Raw genomic sequence first — 24,107 nt, 5'->3', positions numbered from 1 at the left:
GAGGTGCACTTGTGAATGTGTGTGTCCACAGGAGGGCTGTGAAAAAGACAAAACACTCCCACTGAAACACAAATACCAATCGGAAGCGAGTCTCTTCGCTTCCCTCTGTCCCACACCACACCTACAGCCACTGTCACAGACCGGAAGAGCTTCTGTTTATTAACATTTCATTCACGAAACCTAAAGGTTAAGGCGTCTTTTTTTTTTTATTAGATGATCTATTTTCACGTGGATTTTGTTTGGACTGATATTACAATATTTAACGATACTATTTGTAAATAAGGTCTGCTCTTAAGCCAATTTTATCATGACATTCCTCAAAGACCTCAATCTGCAGACATGTCATCCCTGAAAATAAAAAAAATAAAAAATAAAAACTGTAAAAAAAGTAGTTATCATAGCTTATATTCATAAATAATAAATACAAAACATAGAGTGACTTTAAAGGGGTCATGAACTGGCTTTTTAAAATTGTTTATATTGTTGTCTAGGTCAACTTATGACGTTCGCTAGATTTTTACTTTCAAAAACATCAAAATGAATAAATAATAGGCTATTTTCTACCCTAGTTTTGAGCCTAGCTCAAAAACGCTCGGTTTTTATGGGCGTCTCGCATTGAAGACTTGGAAGTAAACGCCCACTGCTGTGAGTGGATAACAGTTTTGCATTTATAATGAGCTATGCGTGTAATCAAAGTCCTTTTAGGCAAGTCATGCCACTCGGCCGCCATCTTGGTAACGCCTCCGGGCAGCTATTTCCGACTAACAAGACCAGGCTCCTATCTAAATGAATGGGCAGAGACTCAGAACTGCACTTTCACTGGTCATCGGGACATAAAAACTGCATGTATAGAAACAGCAGTAAAATATGATAAAAATCCCTGAAAAAGTTTGATGACTTTGCCCCAAAAGAAGGTTTAAAACACCTTTTCCCCCACAGGTTATACTTTTACTACGCATGCGCAAGGGTTCACGACACCAACTTCATTTACGTCTCTATCCAGAATGCCGGTGTCGTGCTCTACTACAGCACATACTTAGAATGTAAGGTAACATATTAGTGGTCGATATAAAATGCTTTAACTACTGTAACAAGGTTCAGATGTTATGGGAAGAAGGAGGCAGGAACCGGCGAACATTCAACCATTTTAATAAATAAACAAATCCAAAAATGGAAGTATGCCTGCAGCCCCGGACGAGCTGCTGGGCACACAAAACAGAAACAAAACACAACATAAAATCAGGCCTGTTCCTCTCTCGATCTCCATGTCGTCGCTCCACCTTTTATGCCTCCGCTCCTCCGTGAGAGACACGAGACCGATGCGTCGCGCAGGTGCCGCTCATCAGTAATCACGCCACCGGCCTCACGCAGCTCTCTCACGTCCCTCGTCCTCGGCCTGCTCGCCACAACTACCTTGGTAGTCCGGTGTTTTCGCGTTGTTATTATCACCCTCTTCCATGTGGATTCCATCTGATCTTGCACACAACACTATGGCACAAAACAACTCGCTGTCGCCAAATCGTCTCCGTTGTCGCAAACCTCAACTGTGCGCATGCGTCAGTGGAACCAGACGATAGGCTTAAATGTTTCCCGGCTTGACTGTTAAAAGCAGACGATTGGCTTTCCAGCGGGAGGGGCGGGACATATGCATACAACCGCCATCTTTGACGTTACGGGTTTTCCCTATAGTTGTATTGAGGATTGAGGAAGTGGCATGTCTCTATATAAATAGTCTCTGGTGTAATGCGCGAATCGGTGGGCGGGGCTAAACCGTCCGTGTTGAAGTAGGCCTTGATCTTCTTCTGCGGGGGTGGTGTTGTATCCTCTTTGTCGTCATATAGTTCCCCACTTTGAAAAACGAATCGGTTACCTAACGTAACCTCGGTTCTCTCTAGATGAGGGAACGAGTATTGCGTAAGCTAGCTTACGCTACGGGAAAGATTCATCATTTCTGAGAATTTGAAGCCAAAAAATTATCCTATAATTTTGTATCCATTGTCAACGCAGTTCAGCTGCAGCAGACCATGAGCGGGCTAGCTAGCAGCTCATTGGTTCGCTCACAGAGAACTGCTTAAGCCTATGAGGAGACGCGAATGAACTCTCGGCCAATGAGAGTCTGACCTGCTCTCATTGCGTCAGAGCCCGCCGAAACGGGCGTAGTCAGAGAGTATAACTTGGCGTCCTAGGCTGTAAACTCTGGTTTTCATAGAATGAAGCGAGAACGCTAGTAGCACAAGCACGGCCAGGAACGCAATACTCGTTCCCTCATCTAGAGAGAACCTAGGTTACGTTAGGTAACCGATTCGTTCCCTTACGAGAGGTTCTCTCGTATTGCGTAAGCTAGCTTACGCTACGGGAACACCTGGTCAACGCCGTGCGTGCTAAGCATCCACTATGAGTACCAGGGGAGACCCCGGGGAACCCTTATGAGTGGGAATAATTATATGTACCTGTGACAAAGGCCAGCAGAGCGGGCCGGAGATTGTGTAGTACATAAGCACATGATAGAGAGGGACAGAGCGAAAACTGGTCTGTTTGAATAACTCCCTATAGAGCAGCTCAACCAGAAGAGCTGTAACATACTAGACTGCTAGTAGTTTAGCCTGCAAGGCGGGAACTTCCAGATTGTAAAATCTGACAAAGGTGGAGGGGGAAGCCCATCCCGCTGCCACACAAATGTCATGAATGGAAATTCTGCTGGACCATGCCCACGATGAGGCCATGCCTCGAGTGGAGTGAGCCCTGATGCCCAGAGGGCATGGCAGGTCTTTTGATGCGTATGCGGCTGCAATGGCATCAACTATCCATCTGGATAGAGTCTGTTTCGAGGCGGCCAACCCCTTGGTGCGCCCACCGAACGAAACAAAAAAGCTGCTCGGATCGACTGACCGGAGCAGTGCGAGTAATGTATAATCTCAGGGCCCTGACCGGACACAGGAGATTAGAGTCAGATTCGCTATCGGATGCAGGCAGAGCCGATAGGGAAATAACTTGTGCCCCGAACGGGGTAGCAATCGCTTTTGGGACATAACCATGTCTAGGTTTGAGAACGACTAAGGAGTCATTAGCCCCAAACTCGAGACAGGAAGCGCTAATGGACAGCGCGTGAAGGTCTCCCACACGTTTTACTGACGCGAGCGAGAGCAGAAAAACTGTTTTGAGCGAAAGGTATTTGAGGTCCACGGTGTTTAGTGGTTCGAATGGGGGGGCTTTCATAGCTTCGAGAACTATGGAAAGGTCCCAAATCGGCACCGAAGGGGGGCGTGGGGGGTTCATCCTTCTAGCTCCTCTGAGGAAGCGGATGACCAAGCCATCTTTGCCCAGTGACTGGCCGCGCCGGGGTTCAACGAACGCTGCGACGGCTGCCACATACACCTTGAGAGTGGACGGGGACCTGCCCTTGTCCAACATCTCTTGGAAAAAAACTAGCAAGGAAGGAACCTCGCATGACCGTGGTTCCAAGTTTCTGTCGGTGCACCATTTAGAGAGCACAGACCATTTAGACGCATAGAGCCTTCTAGTAGAAGCCGCTCTAGCCTGCCTGATCGTGTTTAACACTCCCTCTGGCAAAGCAACGGGTAGTTGTTGATCACCCACGCATGTAGCGCCCAGCGCTCTGGGTGGGAATGCCAGATCGTGCCGCGAGCTTGGGAGAGGAGATCTGCTCTGATTGGAATTGGCCACGGGCTGTCTGTGACAGCTGAGTAAGCTCCGGAAACCAAGTCTGACCCTCCCAACGGGGGGCTATGAGGAGCACCGAGTGGCGTGTTTCCCTGATTCTCTGAAGCACCTGTGGTAGCAGAGAAACCGGAGGGAATGCATAAAGCGGGCGGCTGGGCCAGGTCTGGGCTAGCGCGTCCTCGCTCTTTGAGAAAAATATTGGGCAGTGGTTGTTTTCTTCTGAGGCGAAGAGGTCCACCTCTGCTCTGCCGAATATTCGCCACAGCTTTTGGACTGTAATGGCGCTTTTCCACTACACAGTACCAGCTCGCCTCGGCTCGGCTCGGCTCGACTCGACTCGCCTTTGTTTGGTTTTCCACTGTGTAAAAGTTGTACCTGTACCTGCTTTCGGGTACTTTTTTTCGTACCACCTCCGGCGAGGTTCTAAGCGAGCTGAGGCGAGCTAAGCCGATACTAAAATGTGACGTGAAAACAATGCCGACTGCTGATTGGTCACAGAGAATCTGCGTCATCATTGCACGCGCCAGATGGAGTATCCAGAATAACCCCGCCATTTTTAAATAGTTTGGCCAGAGATAGTTACTAAACTTACTACTATTATTATGGCAACTCGGAAGAATACGCCGTGGTCAAACGAGGAGGTGCAGACATTCCTTTGTTTGGTTGCCGAAGAGAGGATCCAGCGAGAGCTTGATGGGGCAACGAGGAACGAAATGCGTCGCTATGACGACCGGGTACTATTTGTGGCGGTACTTTCTGCAATGGAAAACGGAGCGAAAAGCGAGCCGAGTCGAGGCGAGCCAAGGCGAGTCGAGTCGAGTCGTGCTGGTACTGGTAATGGAAAAGCGCCATAAGAGTGTGCAGTAGGGCTGTCAATCTTCCTCTATAATACTATTCGAATTCCATTCCTTATTTTATTTAATATTCGAATAATATTCGAATATTGAATGCTCAAATTCATCCTATTATTAATATTTACGACATTACTCAGGCTTATGGATCGCCAATGCCACTATAGCATGTGGTTGTTGTTACACGTTCTGTCCACTAGAGGGACATCTAACATTACAATAAACATTTTATTCGTGCTGAATATGGTTGAAGCGCTTCCGATGGTTTTCGGCTAATATCTCCGCTAAAACACCAACAAAAATTCTGAAACTTATATCGTTCTTTTCAGTTCGACTAGACGGTTCCAGCGAGTTTGGTGCTCGCCGAATCCGTTGAGTTTTCACCAAGATATTTGCGCTTCACGGGCGCTTTTTTACGTTGTTAAACATTTACCATTTTTGACAGTATTGTTATGATGATACAGCGTGGATAACGTGCACAATTGTGTTACGATTCAAAAACGTTATTGTTCATCAGACGAAACAAAAGCACTTCATTTTCACATGTGTGTAAGTCAAGGTGGCGAGAAAGGCAAGATTCCATATAAAAAAAATTAATGAATGGGAATAGGAGCAGGCTTCACTCAATGATTAAACTTAAACTTTAAGAATGCTGGCCTGATGATTAGAATATATAACGTTAAACAGGAAAGAGGCCGCACTATGCATAAATTGTTTTATTTGCACAAACGCGTTTCGGCGCGTGCCTTCTTGAAACGCGTTTGTGCAAATAAAACAATTTATGCATAGTGCGGCCTCTTTCCTGTTTATATATATAAAAAAAAAATATATACATAAAAAAACAATATTCGAATAGTAACTTCAGCATTCGAATAGTATTGATTTTTTTAATATTCGAATTATATTCGAATTTCGGAATTCGTTCCAACAGCCCTAGTGTGCAGGGACCATTCCCCGGGGGGAATGGGGTTCCTGGACAGACTGTCTGGACCGTCGTTCAGATGGCCCGGCACGTGCGTTGCTCTGAGCGAGAGTAGGTGGCACTGAGACCAAACTAAGATGCGTTCTGTCAGCCGGAAGAGATTCCTGGATCTGACTCCGCCCTGACGGTTTAGATAGGAGACCACGGCTATATTGTCCGAATGGATCAGCACGTGGTGACCGTGAATGCGCGGAAGAAAGCGCCTGGGCACGTTCTCGACCGCCAGCATCTCCAAACAGTTTATGTGGAGGAGGCTCTCCTGAGCTGACCAGGGGCCGAAGGCCGGTGAGCCCTCGCACACCGCACCCCAACCCGTGTTGGATGCGTCTGTCGAGATGACTTTTCGGCGAGAAAGGGTCCCCATGGAAACGCCCGGCTGAAACCATTCTGCCACAGTCCATGGCTGCAGAGCTGTGATACAGGTCTGCGTTACTTTTATCAGCTGGCGGCCCGTGGTCCACGCACGGTGAGACACACGGCTCTTCAACCAGAGCTGAAGCGGGCGCATGCGCAGTAACCCCAGCTGGAGCACCGCAGAGGCTGAGGCCATGTAACCCAACGCTTTCTGAAAAGTTTTCAGAGGTGTGAGTCTGTTCATCTGAAAAGATGCGGCGAGACGCTGAACACGGCGCGCGCGCTGTGTTGAGAGACGAGCCGTCATCGTGACCGAGTCTAGCTCTATACCCAAGAAGGAGATAGTCTGACTGGGTTGTAGTGCGCTCTTTGTCCAGTTGACAGAGAGGCCCAAAGCTTTCAGATGGTCGAGGAGAACTGTACGATGAGACAGTAGCTCTCTCTGTGATTGTGCCAAAATCAGCCAGTCGTCCAAATAGTTCAGTATTCGCAGCCCCTGACTCCGCAGGGGGGCGAGCGCCGCATCCATGCACTTCGTGAACGTAGGGGGTGCTAGGGATAGGCCGAACAGAAGGACGGTGTATTGATAAACCTGGCCTTCGAAGGCGAAACGTAAGAATGGCCTGTGAAGGGGATTTATCTGAATCTGAAAGTAAGCATCTTTCAGATCTAGTGAAATGAACCAGTCCCCCTGGCGCACCTGCGCGAGGAGTTTTCTGATAGTGAGCATTTTGAACGGTCTCTTCATGAGAACTATGTTCAGAAATCTGAGGTCTAAGATTGGTCTGAGGCCGCCGTCTTTCTTGGGAACCAGAAAATAACGGCCGTAAAATCCCGACTCGCTCATAGATAGAGGAACTCTCTCTATAGCCCTTTTGCACAATAGTTTTGCTATCTCTGAACGGAGCAGTGTCACTGCTTCTGGGTTCACAATAGTTTCTAGCCGCGCTCGGAAACGTGGAGGGCGGCGGTGAAACTGTAAGCGATAGCCTAGCCTTATTGGGTTTAGCACCCACTGGGAAATCCCCGGAATAGCTTCCCACGCTTTGAAGCGTAACGCTAAGGGGTGAATGGCTACATGCTCCCCGTTGCTGCACATAGCGGGCTGCGCGAGCGCGCTCATAGTGTTTATGACAGCGGGACTTACACTCAGAGAGGAGTTTATGGGCTGTGTAACAGAGTTAGCAGAGGTGGGACGCGCACACGGGCTCGTGGGCGCGCTTATGCACTCTGAAACTCGAGCGGGTTGGAACCGCTTTATGAGAGTGGGCTCTGTGAGAAACACGGGAACTGAAGTGCTTTTGTGTATGAGTGAACACAGTGTTGTGGGCACATTTTCTACACAGGAGGCTTTTATGCTCTTTTTGAGATTTCTCTGGGTCGCCGTGAAAACGGCGTTTGTGCTCATGCAAGCGGGAAGGGGGACCGGCTTGGTAATGGCGGGGTACACTGCTGTAGTAGCCGCGTGAGCGGGGACTAACCTCAGCTGTGCTAGGCAGACTTCGAGTGATCAGGATTCAGCGCGATCCTAGGCCGAGGCCCCCGAGGAGGCGGCGGTCTGTGGCGGCTGTCAGAGCGAGAACAAGGGCGGCCGCCCTGGCGTCGCTGAGAAGTCTGACTGTGCTGAGGAGTGGGGCTCGTGCAGGAGGCTGGTCACGTGAGCGGCCTGCAGAGGAGCTAGCGCGACGAGGCAGAAAGAGATTCATGGCCTGGGAGGCTTTCTGCACTTCGGAAAATCGGTCAACGATACCCGTGACAGCAGATCCGAAGAGGCCGGATGGAGAGAGCGGGGCGTTGAGAAAGGCGGCGCGCTCAGAATCTCCCATGTCGGCGAGTGTGAGCCACAAATGTCTTTCAGACACACAAATGGCGGCCATGCATTTCCCCAGGGCTTGAGCAGCAGATTTTGTAGCGCGAAGGGCAATGTCCGTGGCGCTCCTCAAATCCGCGACTGTGGGGGGATTTTTTCCGCTCTCGTCCCATTCACGAAGTAAGTCACCCTGTAGTGTCTGAAGGACGGACATAGAGTGAAGTGCAGAGGCTGCTTGGCCGGCGGCTGAGTAAGCGCGGGCGTGAAAGCTTGAAGTCGCTCTGCAGGCTTTAGAGGGAAGCACAGGTGATGAGCGCCATCTCGTGGAAGGCGGGCATAAATGTGCGGCGACCAGGTCCTCTACAGGGGGAATGGAGAGATAGCCCTTTTCTGCGGCTCCGTCCACAACGCGAAGCAGGGTGGAAGAGTCAGAGCGAGTTCTAGCAGAGAGCGGGGCGTTCCAGGACTTCGTGAGTTCCGCGTGCAGTTCAGGCAGGAAGGGCGCGGCCCGTTTAGTGGCGGGAGTCGAGCGCTGGCGGAAGTAGCTGCCGTCCATACGGTTGATGGTCTGCTCGGGGGGAGGGGACCAATCGAGCCCGAGGCGTTCGACGGCCTGTGAGAGGAGGCGCACTAATTCCTCCTCGATTCCAGCGCGGGTCCCGGTGGATTCTCGGGCCGTGGAGGCGTGAGAACCGGACCATTCCTCACTGTCTGAGGCGAGAAGCGAACATGTCTCCTTGATGTCCGCGGCGTCATCGGAGACGACAGAGCGGCCACTCGGCGGCAACTGTATATCCGGAAGCGGCGGAGAAGGAGAGTGGGAGGCGACAGGCTCCGGCGGGATAAACGCTTCTGGCTGGGGTTCCGGCGGCCTCTGAGAGCGGTGTTTCTTCTTCCGCGGCGAAGTCAGAGGCGGCGCGGAAGCAACTTTATTAGCCTGAAGTCGAGCCCGCAGTGTCGACAATGGCATGTTCTCGCAGAGATCGCAGCCGCCATCGGCGAGGGCGAGCTCGGCGTGCTCCAATCCGAGGCAGAGAGCGCAGATGACGTGGCGGTCTCCAACCTCGAGGGGAGCGCGGCAAGAGCCGCAGGAAGATTTATGAGACATCTTGAAAAAGACGCTCGCTCTTTCAGATACAAAATGTTACAGGAAGCTTTTTGTACGCTTTTTGTCAAATCCGTCGGATGGCGCTAACTCGCAGGACGGCTGAAGGTGGTGAAGACGGCCGGCTTCCTCAGTCTCCCAGATGCTCGCAGAGTTGCCTTTTCAACGACAGCGGCTTCTCTCAGGATCAGCAGATGCGTGTAGCCTCGCTGAAGATATGAAAAATCAGAGTTTACAGCCTAGGACGCCAAGTTATACTCTCTGACCACGCCCGTTTCGGCGGGCTCTGACGCAATGAGAGCAGGTCAGACTCTCATTGGCCGAGAGTTCATTCGCGTCTCCTCATAGGCTTAAGCAGTTCTCTGTGAGCGAACCAATGAGCTGCTAGCTAGCCCGCTCATGGTCTGCTGCAGCTAAACTGCGTTGACAATGGATACAAAATTATAGGATAATTTTTTGGCTTCAAATTCTCAGAAAAGATGAATCTTTCGCGTAGCGTAAGCTAGCTTACGCAATACGAGAGAACCTCTCGTAAGAGAACGAGTCGTTTGCTGAGCCTGGTGTCAATAAAAGCTTTTATTGGACTAACAAGGACGTTTTCAGTTCTGAAACTTACAGGATACTCTTATAATATGATGACCTCTTAGATGTCAAAAGCTGAAGGAAAATTTGATTTCTCAGTTCATCACCCCTTTAAACTTTTAGCCCATTTAAAAAATCTAATCTAAAAAAAAAGTAATAACTGACTACAGAAAATTAAGATTCTGAACCACAAAGAAAACAAATTCAAGCTTCAATAGTTAAATGAGAAAGATGTGCACATATTCAGTATTTTTAGCAGTTAAACACTTAATTGATAAGTTAGTTCACTGTATTCCCCATCATGCTTGTTCCATTGCACGTAACACTTCCGGCCTGCACCACCGATTTATAATATATCATAATATATAATAATATATCAGTGTGCACCTCTGGCCTGAAGCTGCTCTCCTTTCGGTAGTGACAGTAATGTTTTGGAAGCGACCACATCACATTACAGAATACAGAATTTTAACTCGCATAATAAAATACTACTAAAACATACTAAAATATTAATAATTTGCATAACTATACTATAATTTTGTTTATTTCCCCCAAAGAAAGAATCATGTGTTCCTTTTTGTCTCTACCAAAACAATGATGTCACAACCGAAACTTCACCACATGTTTTGGTCCTGACTGTTTCGGTAGTGACAATTTAAGATACTTTTGAGCCTAGCCCACAGATGCTAATCAGCGCATGGTTAGCTAGCACAGTTCTGAACAGTTGTACACACATACAAACAAAATTTTATCAAATACACCCAAAAAAGTTTAATTGCTGTAAAAGGGTGTTTGCGCGCAAGAATACACCTGCTAATGGCGTTCAAGCACGCAAAATAGAGGCGGGCTCCCCCGCACTAAAGGGCGCCGCGAGTGCCATTGCCTCACGGTACCATAGACAGTAAAAGAAATGGACACAGCGACCCCATAGACTTCAACGGAGAAAAATGAAGTCAATTAGAAGCACTCACTTCCTGATGGCCGAGCGACTGCGCAGGCTCAAACTGAGTTTGACGACGTAGATGTGACGTGAGCAACCTGTACGTCTTCTAGTAGCTGTGCCAAGAGGAATCTGAATCATTCCCTTCCGAATCTTGCAGAGACGGAGAGCGTGAGTAGGAGCTGTCCATGAGCAGCAGCAGGAGCAACTTTACAACTCTCCATGGGCTTCTCCCTTGACTTTATGCCTCCACGCCCCCCCCGATTGCCCGCAAGCTTCTCCTCCTGTCTATACGGTAATTTCTGTACTGTGCAACAGAGAGTCGCGTGTTATGATGCAATCGTTAGCCTATTTTTACAAAAACTGCTTCTACGGGGCCATAACGTAAGATACAAAGTAATGGAGCCTTTTATACATTGTCGTGTTTCTTTAGAAATAAATAATGGACAAATGCACTCTTTAAACGACTCAGATGTAAAGTTATTCGCTGTCAAAGTGACGCCAAAATGAATGGGAGTCAATGGAATGCTAACAGCAGGTGAAGGCTTGTTAGCCAATGGCGGCCCCCAGGGAGACTTCAGTTTCCGGCTGGTGGATAACCCCCTTGCACGGTACGGATCCACTTTTGCGACACGACTGTCGCGTGGTGTCGCGACGCCTTCCCACATTTGTACGTTCGTTCGTTGATGGGCGTTCCTCAAGTTTACCGCTATGGGCGTGGTTTTTGTAGTAGGACATCTAGAATAAATGGGACCCGCGAGAGACTTCCCCAGCCTCTACTTCTATTGGATGGACCCGTCGCGTTCAACGGATTCATTTGCATAAAGATGGGCATCGGCCAACTTTTTTGACGCGCAGCATTTTTCCAAATGCAGCGCCGCCTTCCCAGGATGCTTTGCGGGTGCGTTAAAGTCACTTGACGTCACCCATAGGAATAAAGTGGAGTGCGTGTGACAGAAGTGTTGCACGGACAAATGGATCCGCACCATCAGAATCTTGGACTGAAGCAGAGCGCAGCCGACAAAGACTCTGAGATACGTAACACGGCAGCGCATGCAGTGTCTTGTTTCCTCCTTTCAGGGAACCGAGTTTACGCTAGGTAACCGGAGACGTTCCCTTTCTAGTCGGTCTCTCGACACTGCGTCACCGTCAGGTGGCGTTACGGGGACCTATAAAATTCCACCGTGTTGGAAGGTCCAGATCGGCAGCAAGCCAAGCAGTTGACCTAGCTAAAAGAACTCATGAGCACAGCAGCCATAGCGACAACAACTGTGAGCAAACGCGGTTAGATCAGAATAGCCAGTTGCACTGAAGGATACTGGGCAACATAACAGCAGTAATCATATATCAGTATGTACATGAGCACAGCGTCAGCAGGCGTAGTGGCAACAACTGTGAGCCCACGTAGTCAATACTAAGACTAGGAGATAAGTGAGGTTAATCACCCGCGAGATTTCATAAGGCTTCAGTAGATTCGGAGAAGGAGGGATAACCCCGTAGCGCCACCTAACAGTGATGCAGTGTCGAGAGACCGACTCGTAAGGGAACTAAACCTATACATATAGGAAAGAAAACTAAACAAAACACTGAAGTAAATAACTTAAGCAAAACAAGTCCACGGCAGGAGAAAGCTAGGTATTAGATAAGTGAAAACCCAGGCTAAATAATAAAATCAAAGAGAAAACCAAAGTAACAGTAACCAAATCTATTAATCTGAAAGACAAAACCAAAGAAAAAACTACAATAGTTAAAGTAAAACAAGACAACTAAAGAAAGCTAAATAAAAAAAGAGAAGTTAGACTAATGATTCTGAGCAGAACCATAAAATATGAACATATCACCAGTCCTCAGGTCTTTACATTGGCTCACAGTTACATTTAGGGTTGATTATTATTAGGATTGATTACTAGGATTGAGTATTATTACTGGTATATAAATCATTCAATGGCATAGGACCTCAATACATTGCAGATATGCTCACTGAATATAAACCCAACAGAGCACTCAGATCATTAGGATCACATCAGCTAGAAATACCAAGGGTTCACTCTAAGCATGGAGAGTCTGCTTTTAGCTATTGTAGCAAATTAGCTCTATGAAATATTAATAATCAATCATAACTTGTTATAATTGATTATGAATATTTGGATCAGTTAATCGAGTTAACTTGACGTAGCTACATTAACATTACAACCAATTACTCGGTTCATCCCGTGAACACTCAATATTGGTTATTAATTAATTAATAGAAATGTACATTTCCGGGGCATGGGAAATGTCTTTCTTAATAAGTACTACTAAGAGCAAGTAGTCAAGATCTATGATTAGTGACTCCGGATATGAGCTTGAGACAAGGACAACTTTACGTGTGATATGAACAAGACTTTATTAACTAGACTAAACATTTAAACTACTCTAACATACACATACATACATGCATACAGTTTACCAAGGGAAAGAGAGCTGAAGCAGAATACAGGAAAGCAAGAAGTTATAGCGTTGTTTGAGATCAACAGCCTTGAGCAAACCATCAGATTAGTTTTAACACGCCCTTCTTTAAAAGGGGTAAGGATACTTAATGTATCAAATAATGAGACTAAGTTTGATACTTGCATACTTGAATTAAACTGTCCTGATGCAATTTGTTGAAGCTCCAGTTGATCTTTGCTGATGTGGTCCTGATGAGAGAGAACCAGGGAGTCAGAGGATCTTTAGTGAATGGAAAGACAAGGCCACAGCCTGGCGCAAGCTTGGGAGTCCTTGAGGGACTTCTAGTTCAGCATCATTTTCACGTTAGGACTTCTTAAGAAGGACCAAGAGAGTCAGAGAGCAAGAGGCCGAGAGGACAAGCGAAGAGAGCTAATCTTGATGATCAGTGATTTTTAAAGTGTGAAGATGTCACACCCTCTGGAGGTGCGTGAGCCAATGCGAAGCTGCCCCTTTGGAGGGAGTTTTTACGACGATGGGGTGTTTTTACGAAAAGAATCTACAAGATTCTTATAATACTCATGCGTCATAAAGTTAGCAAAATGTAATGTAAATTAACAAATGGGGGACGAAGATTGGAGTTTATAGAGACTAAACATGCTACACATATGATTTTGTGTTAACCATTGTATGCAAGTCATGTCTCAGACCGAAATAGTTTAGAAGAGAGAATGAAGACATAGGCCAAACCACATAAAAGGAAAATCATGAGATGGACAATTAGATACATGTTAATACATTTATCACATGGTTATATATATAGAATATATAGGATTAAAAGGGTTCATTTCTCCTTCTCAGCAATAATTAAGTCACAATTCCCTGCACATTCCTTAGGGTTGTAAAAGCTTGTTATCAGTCTTAATGTGTCCTGTAACAGGACACCAAGTTCTGCCAGTGTGTTAGCTTGGTTTGGGGGAAGTTCCACAGACCTTTGTTGGGAGAGTGCGTTTGCTGGATTATTCATTAAATATAATGAATAATTTGTGTGTGTCTGATTGGTCCAGACGCTACACTATTATGCCAGCCGCAGCTGGAACCAGCTTCCAGAGGAGATCAGATGTGCTCCTACAGTAGTCACATTCAAATCCAGACTCAAAACACATTTGTTTAGCTATGCATTTACTGAATGAGCACTGTGCCACTGTTCGTCCGACTGTTTGCACTGTATTTTATTTTATTCTAAACTGTTTTAATTATTCTTATTTCTTTTGATTATTTTAATTTATTCTATGTAAAGCACTTTGAATAACCATTGTGTATGAAATGTGCTATTTAAATAAACTTGCCTTGCCTTGCCTAATGCCGAGTTCACACTGCACGATTTTAGCCCCGATTTTCACTCGCCAACAGGTTTTGAGAGATCGCCGACAAATGTCCAAAATCATAGGCAAATCGGTGCTTGTTCACGCAAGTGACGATCACGGAGTGTGAATTATCAAAGACGCAATATGAGAGAATTGCCGACGGGCCGCCGACACCCGTGAGATATTTGGCATGCTAAATATCTGAACCTGTCGCCGATTCAAAATCGTGCTGTGTGAAATGTGTTCTGACTGACAATTACATTGGCGAAGCCAGTGAGAGAGCAAGAAACAGGGCAGCGGGAAGTTCAGGGAGGAGATAAAGACCAGAATATCATTATTTTAATAGATATATTTGTAAGGCCTGGCTCGATCGGCCCAATGGAGGCATCCGATCAGCGGGGAAGGTTTCTGCGTGTTACTTTCCGCGTGGCAAAGTAATTTTGATTTAATCAAATACATTTCTCATATGTATTTTCTCGTTATTTCATCTGACTCCATAAATGAAAAGGTTTTTTGATATTCGTGCATCATTAAATGTGTGTTTGACTATTCTTTTTAAACTCTTGAATGAAAATAATGTCAAAGTCAATTAGAATAATCAAATGTAAGAATTTATTATGTCAGGTAAATGTATCATGCCAATTTCATAATCAGTTCAAATATAATCAATACAATAACATCAAATGCTCTGGAATAAAGAGAAGAGATGCAAACACGCCTTTAGGAAATACATGAAGCTGAGAGTCCCGGCGGCTCTTAAGATTCACGGGCTGATCTGAGATACAAAAGGCCCCGATCCTTTTGCTGCATTTTATTATATAGACAGAACCTCTTTCACATGGAAACATGTGTTAACAATGGTAATTTGCATTCAGTGTTTACACCCTTTGAGAACAGAAGGATTTAACCATCCCACCCTCCTTTGTGTGCATGTTATCTCTAAATTCTTAAAAACCTTATTACCTTTTGGTTTACTTCTTTGGGAATGAGAGGGCGTGGTAAGGGGAAACTAAGAGGCAAGACAAGGGGAGCACATGGCCAACATAAACAAAGACAAAGCCATGTGCTCAAGCCCAAAACAAACATGGAAACATTAAACAAAGACAGAGCCCTGACAGTACCCTCCCCCCAACGGACGCCTCCTGGCATCCAATCTAGATAAGAGAGTCCAGGGGGGGCACTGACACAGCAGGGGACCAAGGGGGTACCAACTGGGAGGGCAGGGGAATTGTTAGATTTGAGGGTCCAGTTGCCAGAAAACACAGAGGACGGGATAGGAAGGGTGGGGATAGGTCCAGGGGCGTATCCCAGCCTGGCGGAGACAACTGTAGTTGGCGTGGTGGAAAAGCCATGAATGCCTGGTCGTGCTGAAGGTGGGGCTACTGGTATCAGAGTGGTGCATTATCCACCGGTGCCAGCCAGTGGGATAGATGAGGGACCAAACTTGGATGTCGGCAGGGCACCACCTCTGGCTTGAGAAACATAACCAACATGAGTAACTCTTGGGCTGGGGGCTAGCTCAGGAACTAACTTTTGACTAGAGAAGGACTTGAATTCAGGAGCCATGACCGCACTGGCAGGGAAGGTGAATGTCTCAGGAACAGACATTGGAATACCCTCGGGGGCTACAAAGGTAGGCTTGGGAGGACCCTCCAGGGCTACTGGACTGGACTCTGGAAGGCCCATGGGAGCTGCATAATTAAATTCAGAAGCGTCCTCATGGGCTGATGGAACAAACTCAGGGACTGACTCTGGAACATATTTGTGGGCTAAAGAATTAAATTCAGGAATGCCCTTTGGGGCCGCAGGAACAGACTCAGAAATGCCTTGTGGGGCTAATAGAGTAGGCTATGTTGACTTGACTTCACTGGCAGGGAAAATGGTTCAGAAGATTTGAAGACTAAAGTTACACTGGGAACAGCCTCTGTTGCCGTATCAAGACCAACAATCATTGATGATTCTGGTGGCTCTGTGGGGCTGAAGCGGGCTCTGGCTGTTCTGTGGCTGGACAGGACTCCATGGCAATAACAGCAGGCTGCTCGGGAATGACCTCCATGGACATTACAGGGAGAGAGGGCTTTTCTGGGACGACCTCTGTGGGCATGACATGACTGGCAAGAATGACCTTTGTTGGCCCTGACAAGTAGTGCAGACGACTCTGGGATGGCCTCTGTGTCTATGACAGGTAGATTTAATGGCCCTGGGATGATCATCTGGGCCACACCAAAGGGTGCGAGACACTCTAGAGTGGCTTCTGTGGACATGATAGGAAGAGTGAGTGCCTCAGGAATGTCCTGTGACAGACAGAATGGGCGGCTCAGGACTGGCACTCTTGTCCATGACAGAAGAAATTGGCTGCTCTGGGACAGCCACGGTGTTCATGACAGGATTTATGCTGCTCTAGGAGAACAGAGAGAACCTTCCTCCTCCTCCGTTTGCAATGTGGAGACAACAATGAAGACTGGTCTCTGGGGGTATTGTAACAGATTCAGGCATCTCTGGGGGTGCTGCAGTAGACTCAAGACTCTGTGGCCCTTGCAGAAAAAATGGTGGGCTCTGGGGCTTGAGCGGGCTCCTGAGCCAACACTGCACTTTCTTTTTCTGAGATGGACTCTGGACGAACAGTGGACAGTAAAACAGCTCTTCCTCCGCTTCCGAGGTAGAGACAATGTAAACAAAAACAGATCGCTGACAGGTGTGGTTAAAATCAGTCACAGCCAATGGACTAAAACATACACTGTTTCGGTAGTGACATGAAAATGCAGGACACATTTTTTTACATAAAGTTTCATGATTTACAAATAAATGTATTCTTTGAACTTCAAAAATCAAAAAAGATATTTTTAAAAACAACAGTGGAAAAAATTGCACAAATTATTTCAATATAATTTTCTCAAGTTGAAATTTAGGGGTTAGGTTTAGGGACAGCCACCTCCCAATTGAAAGTACCCAATAAATTATGATTTTATATATATTAAGCTTACTGATATTTTAAATATTAATGTCGGTTTCAATAGATAATAGAAGGATGTTTATAAACATCTATGATTTGAATAGTTAAATGCTTTTTAAATATGTTTTTTTTTTTGGTTGTGGGACAGCAGTTTGCACCAATTCTGTAGAATGGCCCATAAATTAATATTTTGCATTAGCTGTGCCCAAAAGTTTAGGCAGCTGCCTTGCTACCCTATCAGACAATTACTTTGCAGGTAGTGTTTGCGTACAAAGAAAGCTGATTTCAGACAGGGTTTTAAGGTAACTATCTAATGATCTACAACAAAATAGAGAGAGCTTTTTTCAGATAACTAAGCAATTTTTTTATTTCTACAATACTAATTTCTCATTAGAAATGAAATGTTAAAAAACATATACACACAAATTGATCACCATCCGCAACTTCTAGATGCCATTTTATTTTTTAGCTCTACTGTCACGGAATCGAACACACAGGATTGTGGGATATCAAAGGCAGTGAAGGATACATCTATGCTGCCTTCCGAAATCCAGGAGATGAAGGTATCTCAGAAGACAGGATGTGATACAATTCGGATGTGCCTTGATGCCTTCCTTTTTTACTTTAACCTCAGCTTTCGCCCTATGTCAACTGGCTCAACTGGCTCATAATCATGAGCAAAACGATTGTCACCTCACTTTCTGATGTTCCTAGTCAACACTCGTTACAGGACCGGACTCAGGTTTATGCTAGTTCAGGTATTTCTCAAGTCCATGTTATGCCACTTTTATTTTCCCCTTCGTTCGCTTCAACATTTGGTCTAGCCTTCCTCCATCTAACACAGCGTTGGCAGAGCACTATCACCATGCCGGCTACCCAAACCAGTACAGTGCCTACTCCAAAGATGACAAAACCAATGGCCACAAAGAACAGGTAGTCCTGGTGACCCAGTCCTGGATGGCAATGTCTTCTCACCCACAGGCCCAACTCGGAGAGATGCTGCCCCCGTAAGAATGAAGGACCTTCACACACTGTCTGTCCCTCTTCTAGTCACATAAAACACAAGAAAAAAAAATTCCATTAACTCCATAAACATTTGTATTGCTGGTATATATTTAGCAACTTAATAAACATGACAGTCTAACATGATAACCACAGACACAAAATTGCAAAAAAAAAAGAGTTTGTCACAAGTAAAACACATGATGTAGTCAGCCGGATCCGGGCCGGATCCAGATGGAGGACCTGCGCCCAGACACGACCACAACGCATGATGTAGTCAGCCCGATCCGGGCCGTATCCAGATCAGATGGAGGACCTACACTTAGACACGACCACAACACATGATGTAGTCAGCCGGATCCGGGCCGCATCCAGATCAGATGATGGGTCTGCACCTAGACACGACCACAACGCATGATGTAGTCAGCCGGATCCGGGATACATCAGCCAGCCGTGATACATCTCTTCTCTGATGGCGTTTACTGGTGCGAGGGTGGGATAACCTGTCACTCATGGTAGATTGACCAATAGCAAACCACTGCTTCCAGTATTTTCCTGATAATTTACAGGACAATCTTAATGTGCAGGAATTGATGTAGGAGAGGATCAGAGCTCACCTGGGGTGCTTCTCATTTCTAATTTGTGCATCCTCGTTTCTTTTCCTCAACTCTCACCCCCACCACCCGTAGGATTTGAGTGAAGGAGGCAATAAAAGAAAATGCGGATGGAGGAATCGAAAGAAAGCTTATTTGTATCCTACTAATAACCTTGATCACTTGAGCATCACTTCAAAGCGCTCATCAGCTGCGCTCAAGGGATCTGCCCTTATGGTTTTAAGTTGGTTATTTAAGAAACATAAATTAAATTATTGTGACAGATGTGAAGGGGGAAGATAATTATTAAGCTATTATTAAGTACGTCAGGTTTTTCGACAATAAAGACTTCCGCATAGGATACACCTGTGCATCCTCGCTCATATCTCCTCAGGAATCTTCCTCACTCCTCCTTCTTTGCTTCCTTGTGGTGCAATTATAGAATTAAGATGTTCTTCAAGATGGCTAACTTTGATCGATTTCCTGGTCACAGGGTAGAGAACAGAGGAGCGAGGAAACGAGGAAGCATCTATTTGAGTATTGAGAAGCACCATTTGACCATAGCAGCGTTCACTGTTCCCTTCTCCCTAAATTGTTATATTTGAAAGCACTAAACTGAGTGATAAATGTCTGCTGCGATGTTTAATGGTTGGGCACAGGTTTGGTGGTATGGGTAGGTTTAAGGTTAGGTTAAAAGATAAGGGATGAGTCAATAGTGTAATTACATGCAGGTATTTTAAAATACAAGTCAGTTCCATGCACTATACATGAGATTTAATGTCTACCGTTAAGGTTAATTCACGAGTAGCTCTGGAAATGAGCATTGCTGATTGAGGTGTAAATTAAAACAGTGCCTTTTGGCATCCTTTCATACATGGATATTATGTCACCGTACACACTAACTGACACACTGAATAATTCAAACCCATGGTTGGCCTCTGCTCTGGCTGAGTCATTTACTCTTTGTACTTATGCTTTTGTAAGGAGACACGTCTTCTTCTGCTCCAATTCTCTCTTTATTTTACCTTCATTATACCTTTACTGTAAAATTATAGTGATTTCACTCCTTAACAAACACCACTAATAAATGAGGAATTTGAGGAAAGAAATGCACAAGGAATATAATGTACCTCGTTACAGTAATCTCACCATTTTCCACTGTCTCCATCCTTGCAATGACTTTCTCCCTAGTTATGGTGACCGAATACCCACAACCCATCTGACGTGCAGTACTTGTATGGTCTGTCTCTTCCTTTGTCTTTCTCTCATCCAATACCCTTTGTACTTGCGCCATATTTTCTTATTCTCACTCTTTGAATATGTCTTCAAAGCTTTTCACTTTCATTGATATAAATATTCAAATAGTTGATACGTTATTTAACGAGTCCTTTAAGATAAACAGCTCAATGTTGACTCTATAGCCAATGTGCATTGACAGCTGTATAGATGTATAATAATGCTACCTATGCCTGATAGGCGCACCCCACGCTTTGAGAACAACTAAGTTTATGTTACAATGGCCCCTCCGAATAAGCCCCTACAAAGCCAGTAAAAGGTAAAAAATAGGCCAGCATATATGGGGCTAGAGAAGCTTACAGCAGAGGGAGAGACTTTGTTTGTGTTTGATCTTGCATTCCTATGTGAATAGTTGCATGTTCATTTGTAGAGAAAAATAATTAGCAGCACTTGAGGGAATACATCTGTGCCAATTAAAAGCAGGAGATGTCTCGGTATTATTCCTCACACTATGTGTGTTTGTGTATGTCTGAGTGTTCAGTGTGGCTTCGTACACTAGAGGCCCTTGGCCTAAACATAACTGGTTATAACTGGACTCTATGAACATTCCAAAAAGATGAACTTAAGATGAGCTTAAACAATGATCTGCAGATAAAGTATAGAATGTATGTATATACACTGCATATACTATATATATATATATATATATATATATATATATATATATATATATATATATATATATATATATATATATGTATGTCTAAATATATATGTCTATCTCTATGTCTCTATCTAGTCATCCATCCATCCTCTAAGCATCACATTCTTGCGTATCAATCAGATGGCCTTTAAAAATCCATTGCCAGCTGTTAGTCTATTTTCCCCTCTTTATCAAGCCCTGAAGACAGAATAGGACTGGGTGATGCATTGTTAGCAGTGGGCTACTGCCCTAAATCTAAAACAGTGTCCAATAACAAGCAATACTTACAAGCAAGAATTACAAACATTAACAAATTGCAGATTAGTACAACATTGTTTAGAAATGTCATGAAACTTTTTTTTTTTCATGTGGTCAACTTATGATCATCACATTTGGAAAGCTGGCACAAGTCAGTAACAATGTTTAGGGGTAACACATTATAAGTAACGCAAGTTACGTAATCAGACTACTTTTTCAAGTAACTAGTAAAGTAATGATGTACTTTTAAATGTACAACAAACGTTGTGTGATCATGATGGTTACAAGCAAGCCCAGCCCAGGTCAGAAAAAGTAACGCAAAAGTAACGTAATGCATTACTTTCATTAAAGCTGCAGTCCGTAGTTGTTCCTCTTTGTCGCCATCTCTGTTTGAAATCTGCAATTGCAGTCATTCGTGGAATTATCAACTTTAAGTGAGTTGTGCCTCGGCACGGCACAGCGCGGATGAATCCAATGTTTTGAGGAGAATATGTGGCTGTCAGTCACCACGCCGGTGTCGATACTGGCATTCACAATCACAGATTTTTCTTTTTGGAAGTATGACCAACATAAGAATTTTCACCGGAAAATGTCTTCTGAACAAGTAACTAACATCCACTTTTGTTCTGACCAACTAAGGGAAAAAAAGCATTTAAAAGATTAAATCTAAAGATCGCTTTTCATATCACGTCAAACCGTCCAAATTATACTTTGTTCTCAAATTGTTAATGTTAACAACATTGCGTGACTACATTTAATGCCCTTCCGATATTTATCCTCGTTTTCGCAAGAAGTCTCTTTTTTTCTGTAGCCACTCCGAAGTCTTTTGCATTTTCATAAATGAACTACAGGGCTGACATGACCACTGCTTTCCTGGGTGACAGTATTATAAATCTGTGTGTGACTAACACTCACACACACACATAATGCACATAATCAGTGAGTTATAGATGCTAAAACAAAACCAAGTTCAAGCACTGCCCATCTCCATGAATAAATCTGATATAAATCTGTTAAGTTTTATATAATGTTGTTGTAGTGATCTATTCTAGAGCAACACTATTAAATAAAGGGTAACACTTTACCATAAGGTTCATTAGTTAACATTGGTTAACTACATTAGTTAGCTGCACTTACACAGCATTTATTCATCTTTTTTAATGTTCATTTCAACATTTACTAATACTTTATTAAAATCTTGTTAACATTAGTTAATGCACGGTGAACTAACATCTACAAACAATGAACAGCTGTATTTTTATTAACTAACGTTAACAAAGATTAACAAATACAGTAACAAATGTATTGCTCATGGTTAGTTCATGTTAGTTAATACATTAACTAATGTTAACTAATGAACCTTATTTAAAGTGTTACCAAATAAAGTTATTTTTAAAATAATTACCCAATGTGCCTAAATAGGCAAAACGACAAACCCTAGACCCAAACTGTAACCTAAGTCTATAGCCTACCTTGAAATTTGACGGTGTCTGTGTGCATCCATAAGCAGAGCTCTTCCGTGTCGCAGCCACACAGCCACGGATTCCCACTCAGCCCGAGAGACCTGAGCCCGCCGAGTGCCATGAGGGAGCTCACATTGAGTCTGCTCAGGTTGTTCCTGCTGATGTCCAGCACCTGAATCCCACTGGCGTGCGGGAAAGCCTGAGGGTGAAATTCTGACAGCCTGGGGTTATCCGTCAGTCTCAACATCACCAGGCTCTCCAGCGCTCTGAAGGTCTGCTCCTCAATCTTACCCAAGGAATTAAAGGACAGGTCCAGATATGCCAACTTCCTCAGGTTTGCAAATGTGGATTCAGATATGTGTGTGAGAGAGTTATTGCTGCAGTCCAGATACATAAGGTCTGACAGGAAATTGAGCTCAAGCGCAGGTAAATCAGAGATTCGGTTGTTGGACAGGATGAGCTGGCGGGTGGTCAGTGGGAGTCCTGTTGGGAATCTGCAGAGATCTTGTTCAGCGCACTGGACAACATGCTGGTCATCACACACACAGCGCTCTGGGCAGCCAGAAGGGATCGAGGACACCGCATGCACTAAAAGCACAAGCAATATCTGGGTTCCGATACACATGCTGTGGCTGCGAGCTTCATGAAGCCTTCACAGGTTATGGATACGCCAAAAAACCTCCACAGAGAAAACAAGACCCACTAATGTCTCCCTAGTGTATGTGAGTGAGTGAGTGAGTGAGTGAGCGATTGAGTGAGAAAGAGAGTGAGTGAGAAAGAGAGTGAGTGAGAAAGAGAGTGAGAGCTCTGTGGCTGCGCTTCTTCCTTTCATCGCTGTAGGACAGTCGTATTCCTGATGTGTCTGTATGTAATTATGTGAAGATGAAGAAAAGGAATTCAAAATAGTTTAATACACATGTGTCAAGAGTTCTTAAGCAAGTAATAATTTCATGAGTTCTTGTCACGTTTTTGGGTTTATTTTGTCATGTTTAGAGGTTGTTTTTGTCCTGCTTTTCTGTTCAGTGTATGTTTGAGTTCCTTTGTTAATCTTCTAGTCGGTTAATCAGTTCTCCTCTGTTCCGTGCCTGTTTGTCTCCTTGGTTACTAATTAATTAGGTTCCTTGTTTCAGGTGTGTCGTTAATTAGTCTCATTAGTTCCTCTTGTTTTCCTGTGTATTTGAGCCCTGTGTTTTGTCCTGTTCAGTTGTCTGTCGTCGTTAATGTTAAGCTGGTTTATCTGCCTTTTTTCTCAGTCTCCCAAGCATTTCTGTAAGTTTAAGTTTATTGTTAATAAAGTCTGCTGCACAGAAATCCTGTTTCCTCGTTGCTGCAACCAGAAACCTTACAGTTCCAGGAAAGTGATACATTTATGTAGGCTACTATACCATTTTCTACAAATGTTTTGATTTAATGAGTCCAAATAAAATATGAAGCTGTACATTTAACCATCAAGTAAAAAGCTTACATGTTGGATAAATGAGTTTTCCTGACTAGCAGGACTGGCAGGGCATTCAGCAACAACATCCACTGTCGTAGCAGGACTGACAGGATACTCTGAAACGACATCCACAGTCGTAACCGAACTGGCAAGGCATGGCCGTCATAACAGGACAGACTGGAGTTGACACAGGACTGTGTTCAGGGGTTGGAGCGGGTTCTTGACTAAACACTGGAGCGAACTCATAGACTGGGTGGGCTCTGGAGTGGATTTATGGACTGGAGAGGGCTCTGGAGCTGATTCATAGACTGGAGTGGGCTCGAGCGGATTCATGGACTGGAGCAGGCTCTGGAGTTGACTCA

At 44.8% G+C, this 24,107-nt stretch overlaps 1 protein-coding gene across 1 annotated transcript; it reads right to left on the bottom strand.

Annotated features, from left to right (window-relative positions):
* Positions 1 to 15,500: 15,500 nt before the first annotated feature.
* On the bottom strand, positions 15,501 to 22,976 carry LOC130101635 (leucine-rich repeat-containing protein 38). The gene is made up of 3 exons (XM_056267455.1): positions 22,317 to 22,976; positions 16,225 to 16,353; positions 15,501 to 15,850 (listed from the first exon to the last, which is right to left on the bottom strand). Exons 1-3 carry the CDS (start codon positions 22,930 to 22,932, stop codon positions 15,501 to 15,503), a joined length of 1,095 nt encoding a protein of 364 aa, XP_056123430.1. The 5' UTR covers positions 22,933 to 22,976.
* Positions 22,977 to 24,107: the final 1,131 nt, after the last annotated feature.

Source organism: Rhinichthys klamathensis, unplaced genomic scaffold (genome assembly GCF_029890125.1).
Source record: "Rhinichthys klamathensis goyatoka isolate OS25496 unplaced genomic scaffold, OSU_Roscu_1.1 h1tg000011l_1, whole genome shotgun sequence".
Lineage (NCBI taxonomy): Eukaryota > Metazoa > Chordata > Actinopteri > Cypriniformes > Leuciscidae > Rhinichthys > Rhinichthys klamathensis.
Note: the sequence above shows the minus strand (reverse complement) of the source record. Positions and strands in the feature narration are given on the sequence as shown.